The following is a 14,112-nucleotide window of genomic DNA, read 5'->3' as shown; positions in this document are numbered from 1 at the left end:
AAAGAAAAGAAAAGAAAAGAAAAAGAGGGGAAGAAAGCTTACCAGTATAAATTCTTTAACACTGTTGACAATGTATTAGCGTTCAGTAGACTCTGCCAGCAACACTTATCCCAAAGCTTCATAAACCATGCCCTCTCATGTCTTTCCTACTCTAGTCTTTATGTGTCTATTTTCCTTCATATTCCACATGCTTCACCTCCTTCTTATTCATCCTCCTTTATTTTCCTGTCTTCAAATTACTCCCCTTTCATTCTCATTAACTGCCTCTGAATGTTTTTTTGTTGACTACATAATTTTATATTCCATAAAATTTCTTTTTAAAGTAGAGTTATGGAATGAGTTAGAATTCTCTCCAAAACAAAATGAGAAACATGACCTGTGCTTTTTTTCTCTAGAGCCTCAAGTTTCATTTTAATGGCTACCCCAGATATTACAACATGCATCCTTAACTTACCTCAGTCTAACAAAAATTTGTGTTTTTACATTTCCCAAACAAAGCAAGGACTTTAGAATACTATATCTCTATTTTTTCTCATACCTTTTCTGTTCTTGCATTTCATTCCTACATATTTTCAATCTCACAAGATGATATTATTTGGTATAGCTAGTAGCTATTTAGCTACCCACATACTTAGACTTTCCAACAGCCTTCATTTATTTTTGCATTTCTTGCTTCCACCTGGGATCACTTTCTTTCTTCCTGAAGAATTCCCTTTGGTGTTCCCTTTAGTATGTCTTCTGTTGACAAATTGTCTCAATTTATGTTTGCATAAAAATGCACTTTGCCTTTATTTTTAAAGAACATTTTTGCTGGGCATAAAATTATAGGCTGGCAATTTGTTTCTTTTACCTCTTTGAAGGTATCATTCCATTTTTTTTCTTGTTTTCATTGTTTTAGTTGAGAAGTCAACTTATTAATGTTCCTATGAAGATAATGTTCTTCTTTTTTCCCCTCTGGCTGCTTTTAAGATATTCTCAACTTCTTCCCCCCATTTCTACAAGGATAGATAGAGTATACACCAGCATAAGTGAGACTCAAGGAAAGGGAATTGGTTACAAGCAATTTCACAATTATATCTCTAGGAATGGTTTTCTTATATTTATTCTGCTTGGGACTTCTGAATCTGTGGCTTGAGGCGTTTAATTAGTTTTAGAATACTTTCTGCCATTTTCTCTTCAAATGCTGCCTTTGCCCCATTCCCTTTGTCCTCTTGTTCTGGAATTGTGAGTTACCTACCTCTGTATGACCATCAGTGGTCTTTGATTCAAGATAACATTCATACTCCAGGACACAAAAGGTGGTAATGCTACATCAGTTTTACTTAGCTTTTTATAAGAATTTAGCACAGAAACACAGAATGTCAGGATGGCATAATCAAAAACATCTTCATTGGGAATCCTTAAAACATTCAGTTGCTACTTCCACACTCATCACACAGGGGTACACAAAGTTGTGAAGCCGATATGAGTGGATACAGTACACTCCAGCATACACAAGCCTCAAAGTGGAAATACATCCTATAATAAGCCCATTCTTGGAGCTTCTAAGCCACCCACCAGGAGGTGCTTGAATTTGGAGAGACACCTTAAAGGGAAACTGAAGGTCTGTTTCCCTGTAAGTTTTATGGTGGTAGAAATGGTAAATCCAGTTCAGATGCAGTTAACCAATCACAGGTCATTTTTACAATATTGCTGTTTGGCAACAGAACTGATAAATCACATGTATCTCGGTATATGTCCAGAGAAACTGTATTGAAAGAAGGTAAACCTGAGGTTATCGTTTTATAGAAAAAAAAAAAATGGAGGCCAGCAATTAACTTTTTCTATATGGGTTCCAATAATACCTGTGTTAGACTTTTCATTGTGTTTCCATATATGCCTTCTACTTTCTTTCTACCCTTTTGTCTCTCTGTCCTTCAGTCTAGATATTTTCTTCTGACCTATCGTCCAATTCACTAATCCTCTCTTCAATGGAATCTAATCTGGTATTAAAACATCTAAAGAGCTCTAATTCAATTATTGTATTTCTCAGTCCTAGAATTTCCTTTATTTTTTATAGATTCCAGTCCTCTGCTAAAATTCTCCACTTTAAACAAAAGTATCAGTAACTTAAAATTCCGTGCCTGATATATTTACTATCTGCATCCCCTACAAAACTGTTTCTATTATCTTTGCCCTGTCTCTTGGAATGATGAGCATTATGTGTGAAAATCTGTAGAGGCTCTGACCGTTCTACTTTTCCCCAGAGAAGAAAGGTAAGAGGCAGATAAATCTGGGATTAAGCTTATTCTAAGCAGCATATCGGTCTTTAGAGGGTTGCAACCAAAAACCCAACTGTTTATCAGACTCTCCTCGAAACTGTGAACTCCAACTGTTGTCTCCCAAGACTTAAACTCTGCTTTGTTCTTCTGCCTTGTAGCCACTTCACATAGTCTGAATATTTGTCCTATCCAAATCTCACATTGAAATTTGATCTCCAGTGTTGGAGATGGGGCCTAATGGGAGATGTTTGGGTCATAGGAGCAGATCTTTCATGAATAGATGAACACTGATAAAAATATTTTGCTTAAAATCTAATGTGGCTAAACACAGCAAATATACATATGGATTGCATTATTCTATTAATTAAGGCTGGAAAAACTGAAATCAATTATGGAATACCATGTAGTCCCAATTTATACTCAAGCATATTAAAAAAAAAAAAAAAGAGCTGGGCATGGTGGCTCATGTCTGTAATCCCAGCACTCTGGGAGGCAAAGGTGGGTGGATCACTTGAGCCCAGGAGTTTGAGAACACCCTGAACAACATAGTGAGACCCTGTCTCTACAAAAGGAGAAGAAAAAAAAAAAAGCGTGTATCTGCAGTTAGAAACAGTAAAATAAATTTTAAAAAAAGAAAATGAAAATAACTTACACTGATCATATTGCCCAAGAAAAAATGTATGGGCCAGGCACAGTGGCTCACACATGGAATCCCAGCAGTTTGGGAAGCTGAGGCAGCCAGATCACAAGGTCAGTAGAAAGAGACCAACCTGGCCAACATGGTAAAACCCCATCTCTACTAAAAAAAATACAAAAATTAGCTGGGTGGGGTGGTGCACACCTGTGGCCCCAGCTACTCAGGAGGCTGAGGCAGAAGAATCACTTGAACCCAGGAGTCGGAGCTGCAGTGAGCCGAGATCATGCCACTGCACTCCAGCCTGGTAACAGAGTGAGACTCTGTCTTAAAAANAAAAAAAAAAAAAGAAAAGAAAAGAAAAAGAAAAAAAGTATGGTATATTTAAAATTTTTAGTTCTATTATGACAGCCAGTTTTAACTTACCTTATAATTCATTTATAATTTAGAAACTGAGATAATGAATAAGAACATACTGTTCATCATGTTTTTAATAGTATGTAAAAATATAATTTGAAGAGAAATGGCTCTGAAAAAACAAAGGATATTAATAATATACTAACATTTAGAGTAAGAGACATAGCAAAATTTTATAAGTTATCTTTATTCATATAAAGGGCTGTTTAAAAAGACCTAACGGCAGATTAAAAAGAGAATTATGAATACTTTAAAAACAAAGGTATCACCCAAAGAAATACACAAAATTTATCAGAGGCAAACACTGTCAAACATAAGACACCACTTAAGCAAGATTACTGTTCCCTTGCAGGGGTGAAGAAGCCTTCTATTATTAGCAGAGATAACTGCCTGAAATTCCTTCCTTAATAACACCATACTAAAAATAAAAAGGTTCATCATATTTCAAAATAAACACATTGCTTTTCATATGCATTTCAATCACTTCAATAACAGATAAAAATATAAGCCTGATTTAAGGTTTACATTTCTTATATTTGTAGCTGATAAATACTAGGTAGATTTGCTGTCATTTTTATAACCTATTCAATGTTTTAAGGGCCTATGCCAGCCACTTACGCATTATCTCTTTAAGGATTTGAGATTAGATCTTCCTGCTAGGTCAAATTAAATTATTTGCTTGGCTTCGAAAATTATTAATATTTCCTCTACAAAATATTTTCCCTATCATTAAGGAAACCACAGGAATCTCAGAAGAATAAATGGGGTGGTATTATTACTACAGAGCAGCACCAAATGCTTTCAAGAAAACTAACATGGACCATAAGATAAGCGGACATTTTGAAATGTTTTTACAAAAAGAAGCAAGATAAAGCAGGGTTGTGTCAGCATGAAAACGGGAGAAAGTTCATGGAACTGAGGTAATTACCTCAATATATGATCAAACTATAAAAACCTTTCTAGGCTGGCCTCAGTGGCTCACACCTATAATCCCAGCACTTTGGGGGGCCAAAGTGGATGGACCACTTGAGGTCAGGAGTTTGAGACCAGCGTGGCCAACATAATGAAACCCCGTCTCTACTAAAAATACAAAAAATTAGCAGGGCGTGGTGGAGGGTGCCTGTAATCCCAGCTACTCCAGAGGCTGAGGCAAGAGAATCGCTTCAATCTGGAAGGCAGAGGTTGCAGAGTGAGCCGAGATCGCGCCACTGCACTCTAGCCTGGGCGAAAGAGCGAAACTCCATCTAAAAAAAAACCTTTCTAATTTACATGGATATGTTAAGAAAAAGTTTGGCAGAAAGGCATTTTTAGCTCAGAGTGTAGTCTCTGTATTGAAAACATATATATAGCCTTAATTTGGTTCTACTGCAAGTAGACTATGACTTTAAAATGACCCATTCATACTAAATGCCATCTGCTGCCCACACTTTACCCCTTCCCAGCATATGCCTCTTTCATCCAAGAGTTTCTATGATGGATACCATGGGATCTGGAAGATATATATATATACACACACATAATGTGTGTGTATATATATGCCTTCCAAGTGCTGTCCAGGAGGGTGAAAAGTGAGCAACTTCTACAGAATTAGAGGTTTCTGAACATAATCATTTGCAGAAAAAAGACCTGAGTAAAACAAGACAGGAGGTAGTGAATTCTTCCCTCTCTCTTATCAATAAATTTCTAGTCTCCGAACCAGATCACAGATTATTCTCATAGTTCAGCTAATTGTAGGTTTAAGCACATAATGGTGTCTATATACACAAAAGTACATAAGTACTTCTGAGTGCTTTTTCATCTATGTACATTTTGTCATGTACTGCTCACAACACTAGAAGAGAACATATGGTATTATTCTCTTTTTTATAGATTGTTTGGCCACATAGCTGGTTTATGACAGAACAAAGGTTCCACACCAGGTCTTCTAAGTTCAATATACTACAGAGTACGTACATATGCTACATTATGTTGCCTTTGTTGACATACTCTGAAACTAGGTATCATTTATAACATTGTTTCCTTTGAAAGTCAATCAACTGATTACACCAAATGAACAAAATCTATTCAGATATTAAGGACACAATTACCTATGTCAAAATCATGTAAAAAATTATATATATATAAGCAAAAAAAGTCTAAATAGCACATAATTCATTTGCCTAATTGAGAGAATAATTCAACCAATTTTAATTCAATCACTAATCTAGTATTTGAGAAAAAACATAGTTTCATTATTTAGAACCAATATTTAACACTTGTTTAAAATTTGCATAATTTCAAAAGTAAAATCAATTTACCCAATAACCTGTAACATACATTCACTTTTATTTCACTATTACTTCCATTTCATTCTTATTTTATTGATCTTCCATATTTGCGAAAAAACAAATTATATGACTTAGTTATAAAGGTTATTGTTTTTAATATAAACAATGAGTATCCTAAACATTAATAATAATAAAGCACAGATAAAGTAGTCATTAAGAACTTTCCTCAATCTAGGAAATCACAAAATAGGGGCAGATTACTACAGCTCTGTCTCAATGTTGGTGTGAGAACTGAAGGCATTTCAGTGGAAAGTAAGTACTTCTGAACACAGGGTGCAGACTTTACCTACAATTGCCATGCATCTCATCATCTCCACAACAGTCTCATCTATCTGTATAGCATTTTATCTTTTCCAAACCATTTTATGTTCCTCAATTCATTTGACCTTCATAACTATTCTAGAAGGTAGGCAGGCCAAGTGTTATCATTGGCATATTACAAAGGAGGAAACAAAGGCTCAGAGTTTCATGGTTTTTCCCAAAGATCAACTAGCAGAAGAAATGGAACTAAATTCCACAGCTAATACCTTCTTATAGCAATGTTTTTTCTAGAACATCAAATCATTTGTACAAGTTCTCTTCAGTTCGGTTACTAAAAGTTACTGGCAATCTTTAGTCAAGACTACTTTTATATGAGTAAACACACTGAAAACATTAACATTTCTAAGAAACATGGATTAAAAATGGCAGAATTCAGCAGATTTACAATAAGAAATGAAACAGATCGAGGCATCCAAGTAAATGTTAGAAAAATAAAAATATAAATTTAATCATCTATATACGGCATTTCAAAAAACATTATCTCTAAACATGGACTAAAAGACATTTAAATCTTACTTTCTCAATTCTGATAAATATGAGCGGACATAGAAAATTATATCCTTATAGGTTTGAAACTCAGAACACACTAGGCATTTTCACTTTAAATACCATAGAGTAGAGACTTTGCAGTCTGAAAACTCTGAATTTGATTGCTAGTTCTACCACTTAATAGCACTGGAACCCTGGACAAGTTACTTAAAGTATCTGATTCTCAATTTCTTCATTTGTTAAATGGAGATAATACCAACCTTGGAGGATTACTCTGGGAGTAATGAAGATAATAACAAACTTGGAGGATTACTCTGGGAGTAATGGAGATAATAACAAAACTTGGAGGATTACTCTGGGAGTAATGGAGATAATAACAAACTTGGAGGATTACTCAAGTGCATATACAGTATAGTGTTTAGAATATAGTAACAACTTAATCAAATTGTAGCTTTTATCACTGAAGTGTTACAAATATGTTTCCTTTTCCTCTGTTCTACAATACATCTACATTTCAGCTTCAGGAATTCAAATATTCATTAACCAGGATGCATAATTAAATACATCCATTTTTTGGAATTAAATCTTTCAAAAATCAATTTAATAATAGCACTGTAAAGGACCTCACAGATTGGGTGCCTGTAATCCAAGCACTTCAGAGGCCAAGGCGGACGGGTCACCTGAGGTTGGGAGTTCAAGACCAGCCTGACCAACATGGTGAAACCCCATCTTTAAAAAAAAAAAAAAAAAAAGGAGGGGAAGAAAACAAGGCCTAGGGAGTTTAAATTGTTCAGGGTTTCCACATTAGCATGCAAGTCAAAAACAAATCCTAGCGATGGACCAAAATACCATAGGCATAACTTTTAGTTCCGTCAATTGAAGGGACAGTTGTGCGAAATTTGATTTATCACTTAGGACTTGATATTACATTTCAAAATAAGGTAATGCTTTTTGTGTTTTTGTTTCTTTTTTAAGTTTTGGTTTATCCTTCCTGTTATCTCAAAAATACGTGGGGAATTAGTAAAATATTTACTTAAATTCTTGAAAGCAGTCTGTAGGCCACTCAGGTAACTATTTAAAAAATAGAAAGGGTCATTTCTTGGTGAGACTTTTCTGACAAGAAAGAACTTAAGTATCCCTTGGTGTACAATTCCAATGAAGAATAATGATTTCATAAACCACATATGGATAAACGTATTTCTGGAGTAAAAATTTGAAAAAAAAATTGTTTAAATCATAAACCACATACATACCACTCCTTACCTTGAAAATGCAGGCTTCTTTTTAAATAAACAATTGGCATTGTAATTTTTTTTCAACCAGTCTTTATATAACACAAACAACACAACCATTCTTCTAGAATTTCTATCACCTTTAGAGAAGTTAGGTAAGAACTGAGCAAGTCTAATTATGAGAGCTCTCTAACAGGATTTCTACCCTATCCAGAGTGAGACCTTAAACAACCAATATAGAGAAAAATTTTAAATATGTAAAAAGCATTACTTTAAACTGTCAGCCCATCTAATCTATTTCTAAAACCATTCCCCCAGTAATCTAATAATACAATAGACTAATGAAGGAGAAAATTTAAATATTTTAAATAAGGCTTTAATTATTAACAAATAGAAAGATTTCCATATACCTAAAAAAAAAAAACCTAAAACCAAAACTACTGCTATTAAAACTATGCCATTTTCAATTTTTGCTTATTATACTTAACTTTGGTCCATAAATTGATATATCAACAAATGAAGTTAAAATTAACCCTCCTTCTTCCTTTCCCTTTCTTCTTTCCTTCTTTCCTTCCTTTTTGCCTTCTTTCCTTCATTCCTTCCTTCCTTCTCTCCCTCCCTCCCTCTCTCTCTTTCTTTCTCTTTCTCTCCTGGAGTCTCACTGTGTCACCCAGGCTGGAGTGCGGTGGCACGATATCGGCCCACTGCAACTTTCTTCTTTTCTTTTCTCCTTCCTTCTCTCCTTCCTTCCTTCCTTCTTTCCTTCCTTCCTCCCTCCCTCCCTCTCCCCCCTCTTTCTTTCTTTCTTTCTTTCCTGGAATCTTACTCTGTCACCCAGGCTGGAGTTCAGTGGCACTATATCGGCCCACTGCAACTTCAGCATCCCGGGTCCAAGCGACTCAACTTGCGAAGTAGCTGAGACTACAGGTGCACACCGACACGCCTGGCTAATTTTTGTATTTTCAGTAGACAGGGGTTTCACCATGTTGCCCAGGTTGGTCTCAAACTCCTGACCTAAAGTGATCCACCCACCTCGGCCTCTCAAAGTGCTGGGATTACAGGCGTGAGCCACTGTGCCTGGCCTAAAATTTCTAAATCTATAATTAGCATAACAGTCAAAGCTGGGATGGTGAGACACACTTGTAATCCCAATACTGTGAGGCTGAGGTCAGCAGATTGCTTAAGGCCAGAAGTTCAAGATGAGTGTGGCCAACGCAGTCTCTAAAAAATGAAAATAAACAAAGAAAAAGGAAAAAAGTCAAGAAAGAAAGCATATAAAATGCTCCTCACTTCTCCACTTCCATGTTTTTATAACCATTTATCTATCTGTCTGTCTGTCTATATGTCTATCCATCTAAGACAGCGTCTCCCTATGCTGCCCAGGCTGGTCTTGAACTTCTGGGCTCAAAGGATCCTCCTGCCTTGTCTCCCAAAGTGCTAGGATTACAGGCATGAATCACCACACCCGGCCAACCTTTTAAAATTAAATAATCTACTATTAAGTTTTTTAGTAGAAATTCAATTTGCAATGTCTTAAACCTACAACAATTAAAAAGGCACGTGCTTTCAACAAAAACTGCTGGGACATTTGGTTATCCACATGCAAAAAGTTAACCTTAGAACCTCATCTCACACCATAAACAAGAATTCAAAATAGATCACAGAATTAAAGAGCTAAAATAATAAAACATTTACAAGAAAACATAAAAGAAAACATTTGAGACTTGGGCTAGGCAAAGATTTCTTACCTATGACACCAAGAACATAGTCCATAAAATAATTTTAAAAACTAATAAATTGGGCCTCATGAAAATTCAAAACTTTTATACTTCAAAAGACACAAGAAAATGAAAATACACACAGACTGGAAGAAAATATTTGCAAAGCATGGCCATTAAAGGATCTGTATCCAGAATTCACAAAGAATTCTCATAACTCAACTTATAAGATGACAAGTAAACCAATTAGAAAATGAGCAAGAGATACAGACAGACATTTCATCAATGAAAATATATAAATGACTAGAAATTACATGAGACAATTGTTCAGCATCATTAGTCCTTAGGAATATGCAAAGCTAATGCCTCAATGAGATATTATTTCACATCCACTGGAATGGCTATAATAAATCAGACAGACAATAACAAATGCTGGCAAAGATACACAGAAAAGGGAATTATCATACATCATTGATAGAACTGTTATAAAATAGTGTGACCATTTTGCAAAAGCGTGGAAGCTTCTCAAAGAGTAAAACATAAAACTATGATATGACCCAGCAATTCTACTTCTAGGTATCTACCCAAGGTATATGAAAATGTATGTCTACACAAAGACTTACATGTGAATATTCATAGTTCCATTATTTGTAATAACCCAAAACTTGGAACCATGACCATCAACTGGTTTTGTATAAACAAAATGTGGCATATTCACACAATGGAATATTATTCAAGTATAAAAAGGAATGAACCTAATGGCACATGCTATGCCACGCATGAACCTCAAAAGCATTGTTAAAGAAGCTAGACAAAGGTCGGGTGCGGTGGCTCACGCCTGTAATCCCAGCACTTTGGGAGGCCCAGGTTGGTGGATCACAAGGTCAGAAGATCGAGACCATCCTGGCCAATACGGCGAAACCCAGTCTCTACTAAAAATACAAAAATTAGCTGAGTATGGTGGTAAGCGCCTGTAGTCCCAGCTACTCGGGAGGCTGAGGCAGGAGAATTCCTTTAACCAGGGAGTCGGAGGTTGCAGTGAGTTGAGATCGTGCCACTGCACTCCACCCTAAAGACAGAGGGAGACTGTCTCAAAACAAATAAAAATAAAAAGCTAGACACAAAAGATGATATATTGAATGATCACGTTTATGAAGAAGTACCTAGAAAAAACAAACTTATACAGGTAGAAAACAGATTCGTGATTTCCTGGGACTGAGAGCAGGAAAGAGATTAACTGTAATGGGTATAAGGAATCTTACTGTGGTGCTCTCAAATGTCCTAAAACTGATCTATAATGATAGTTGCAACATTTGGTAAAATTCGTAAAAATCACTAAATTGTACACTTAGAATGGATGAATTTTATATGTAAAATATACCTAAATAAAGCTGTTTACTTTTTTTTTTTTTTTTTTTTTTTTTTTTTTTTTTTTTTTTTTTTTTTTTTTTTTTTTTTTTTTTTTTTTTTTTTNGAGACAGAGTCTTGCTCTGTCGCCCAGGCTGGAGTGTAGTGGCACAATCTCAGCTCACTGCAACTTCTGCCTCCCAGGTTCAAGCAATTCTCCTGCCTCGGCCTCATCAGTAGCTGGGATTACAGGCACCTGCCACCACATCGGGCTAATTTTTGCATTTTTAGCAGAGACAGGATTTCACCATGTGCTGGTCTCAAACTCCTGACCTCAAGTGACCCGCCTGCCTCGGCCTCCCAAAGTGCTGGGATTAACAGGCATGAGCCACTGTGCCAGGGCAATAAAGCTGTTCTCTTTATTAAAAAAAAAAAAAAAAAAAAATGGCTTTTTGTTTCACCTGTCCCTCGAAGAATTAAATGAGTAACTAGACTGTAGCAGTTTCTGTAATTTTTCTTAAACAATTGTACTGATCCTAATCTTGGATAGGAAGCCACAGTATCACTTTTGAGAGGATCTAGCACAGTGTTAGGAAAACTCCTTCAACTCGTTCACTGGACAGAGGTTCTCCAGGAAAAGGATTTCTCATAAAGTTCCTTCTGTTCATTTATATTTTAAGAAGCCAGTGCCTGGAGACAGCTCAAAAGTATACACAAGAGATTTGTCTTTGACAATGGGCTTACTGATCTGATGGGTATTCTACTCTACCTTCATATTACAAAACAAGAACTTAAAAAGTAAAAAGTTTTAACACAATTTTAAAGGACATAGGGTTAAGTTATATAACTTTGAGAGTGTACATGTCCAAATGCCAAAGGCACTGTTTGCTTGTGCAACTGTATAAAGTTGTAACACAATAGTCCTTAGTAATGATACTAAATGACAAATAACATTACAGGCATTAATCCAATCCCTGGATCTTCCTGTATTCATCCTAAACACCTTCTAAGTGTCCACTCAACTTATAAGGTCTTTCAAAAATAACCCAGGACTTCATAACCCTCACAGGACGACAAATAATTTTGCAAACTTTTTACTTCTTTGCAAAAATACCACCTTGTCTGACCACCTTAGTGAAAACTGCCAATCTCACAAAACTCCCTATCTTCCCTTCCCTGATTCATTTTTCTCAATAAAACTAAACATACCTTTTACATATATTCTGATTACTGTCTTCTCCTACTAGGATGTAAGTTCCAAGTAAAGATTTGCTTTTTTCCTTGCTGTATCCTCATTGCCTAGAACAGTGCCTACCACGTTGCAGGTGCTCTTGAACAAATGAATGGGTATTAAATATATGCAAGAAAACAGGAGCTGATCCTTACCACAGGAATGAACAATGAGTCTCTTCTACTTATTCAACAGCCTTGACTTGGGTTTAAAACATGAATTTTACAAGGAAACAGAGACCTCCGAATACAACTTCCAGACTGCCTACCCAGCATTTCTTCAGCAAAGAGAGAGTAAAAAAAAAGCCAATGTTTCACTTATAATTCTGGATTTGCAACAATCAGAGTATTTTTAATAGACTGTCTCTATTCTGGAGAGAGGGCAGGTTAATTAAATCCCATGTGACTAATTAATGGAAAAAAAAATGAAGGTTCAATACTTAACTATCCTTTTTATTACTTAACTCTAATAAAGTATAACATTTCAAAGACAGCCTGTTTTTCTACACCCAAAACGGGATCCTATCTTCATGAAGACAGACCTTAACAGAACGACCTCCTCAGCCTCAAATCCGCCAAACACCAAGGAACCTTTTTCTCTCCCTTATCCCAGAAGTCTTCCCCATAGGCATTTTACAAACACAACCACCTTCAGACCTCTTTCTAATTAACCTGTGATTCAATCCAGCTGCATTCCAGCGTTTAACAACACCCCGAGAGGAAAGACTCACAACCTCAGGCCCTGGAGCATCCCCTAAGCAGTCACCCCCACCAACCGAGGGTCCTGGAACAAGAAGGAATCTGGGGATGGCAGGGACCTCCCAGCAAGACCAGAATTGGAGGACATCTTAGACTTCACCCTGGCACTGCCCATTTCTGTGTGACCTTGGGCATGTTACTACACCTCTAGGGGTCCTAGTTTTCCCACCGTTAGGGTGAGGACATGTTGACCAAGTCACAGCAAAGATTCAATGACATCCCATGCAAAGCACCCAACAGGGCACCCGGCACGAAGCGGCGCCTCCGTCCTCAGTAGTACGGATGATCCCCGGCCCTCCGCCTACAGTCTCCGAGCTGGGAGGCGCCTCGCGGACCCAGCTCTGAGAGGACAGGTGGGCACTGAGGTCCAGAGAAGACAGGAGTGCCCCGCTCCGACCTCCAGAAAGGCAGATGGGCGCAGGACCTGGAACCCAGGACGCCCGTCCTCAGCCCACACTCCCCCACCTTCCCCGGATTCTGCGGGGCCCGGACGCCCGTGCCGGACGAGGCGGTGCGCGCCGCCCTCCCGGGGCCCCAGCTCCGCGCGGCTGGGGTCGCTCCACCTGCCGCCGAGCCCCGCGCCCGCCCGCGGCCCGGGGCTCCCGCCGCTCCACCCGGCCTCCCGCGAGCCACGCAGCGCCGCGCGGCGGGCCGGAGCGCGTACTCAACTCTTCACTTTGCCGAAGGTGCCGACGCCCAGCGTGTCGCCCAGCACGTAGTGTCCGATCTTCACCCGCCCGTCGTGCTTCTGCTTCTCAGCCATCTTCGGCGCGCGCGGCCTCGCTCCGCCGCCTGCCGCTCCGCGCCGCCGCTGCCGCCGCCGCCGCCGCCGCCGCCTACCCACAGTGCAGCGGGCCCTGGGGGGGGGGGGCGGGGTCCCGGGAGGGGGCGCTGGGCTAGCCAGGCCCAGGTGGGAAGCGCCGGGCGAGCGGCCGGCGGGGCGGGGCCGAGAGGGGGAGCGCGGAGAGCCTGCGGCGGAGCCCGAGACGGCGACGGCGGGGGACGGCAACGCGGGGCGCTGGGCGGGAGTGCGGGAGGGGCCGCGCCAGGTGCGCGGGGTCCGAGTGAGGGGAAGAAGCGGCAGGTGCTGCGAGGGGGTGGGCCGGGGCCGCGAGGGAGGCAGGGAGCCCTTTTTGAGGAAAACCGAAGGGAGTAAATGGGAAGGTGACACTGGGGCCCGATCCTAGGAAATGGAAAGACGTGGAAGTCGAACTGGAAGAAGAGAGACCGGCCTTGGGTGTGGGGAGCGAGGGGCTGTAAAAGGGAAAAGGCGGGAGGGGAGGCGGCGGGAAGGGCCCTGGTCAAAGGGCAGGAAAGCCTGCGGGAAGCTCCTCCAGTCTCGTCTGAGGCTTTTGGATACAGGTCGCGGCGCAGGGA

The 14,112-nt window shown here is 39.2% G+C and overlaps 1 protein-coding gene across 1 annotated transcript in view; it reads right to left on the bottom strand.

Annotated features, from left to right (window-relative positions):
* PRKAA2 (protein kinase AMP-activated catalytic subunit alpha 2) overlaps positions 1-13,575 on the bottom strand; it is a 63,095-nt gene extending 49,520 nt beyond the window's left edge. Inside the window, exon 1 of the mRNA XM_017543989.1 lies at positions 13,405-13,575. Coding sequence (XP_017399478.1) covers positions 13,405-13,498 — 94 coding nt within the window. The 5' untranslated portion in view covers positions 13,499-13,575. The remainder of the gene's footprint in view (positions 1-13,404) is intronic.
* Between the last annotated feature and the right edge of the window lie 537 nt (positions 13,576-14,112).

The sequence above is a fragment of the Cebus imitator genome, unplaced genomic scaffold (genome assembly GCF_001604975.1).
Source record: "Cebus imitator isolate Cc_AM_T3 unplaced genomic scaffold, Cebus_imitator-1.0 Scaffold163, whole genome shotgun sequence".
Classification (NCBI taxonomy): Eukaryota; Metazoa; Chordata; class Mammalia; order Primates; family Cebidae; genus Cebus; species Cebus imitator.
This window is presented reverse-complemented; position numbering and strand designations above follow the sequence as displayed.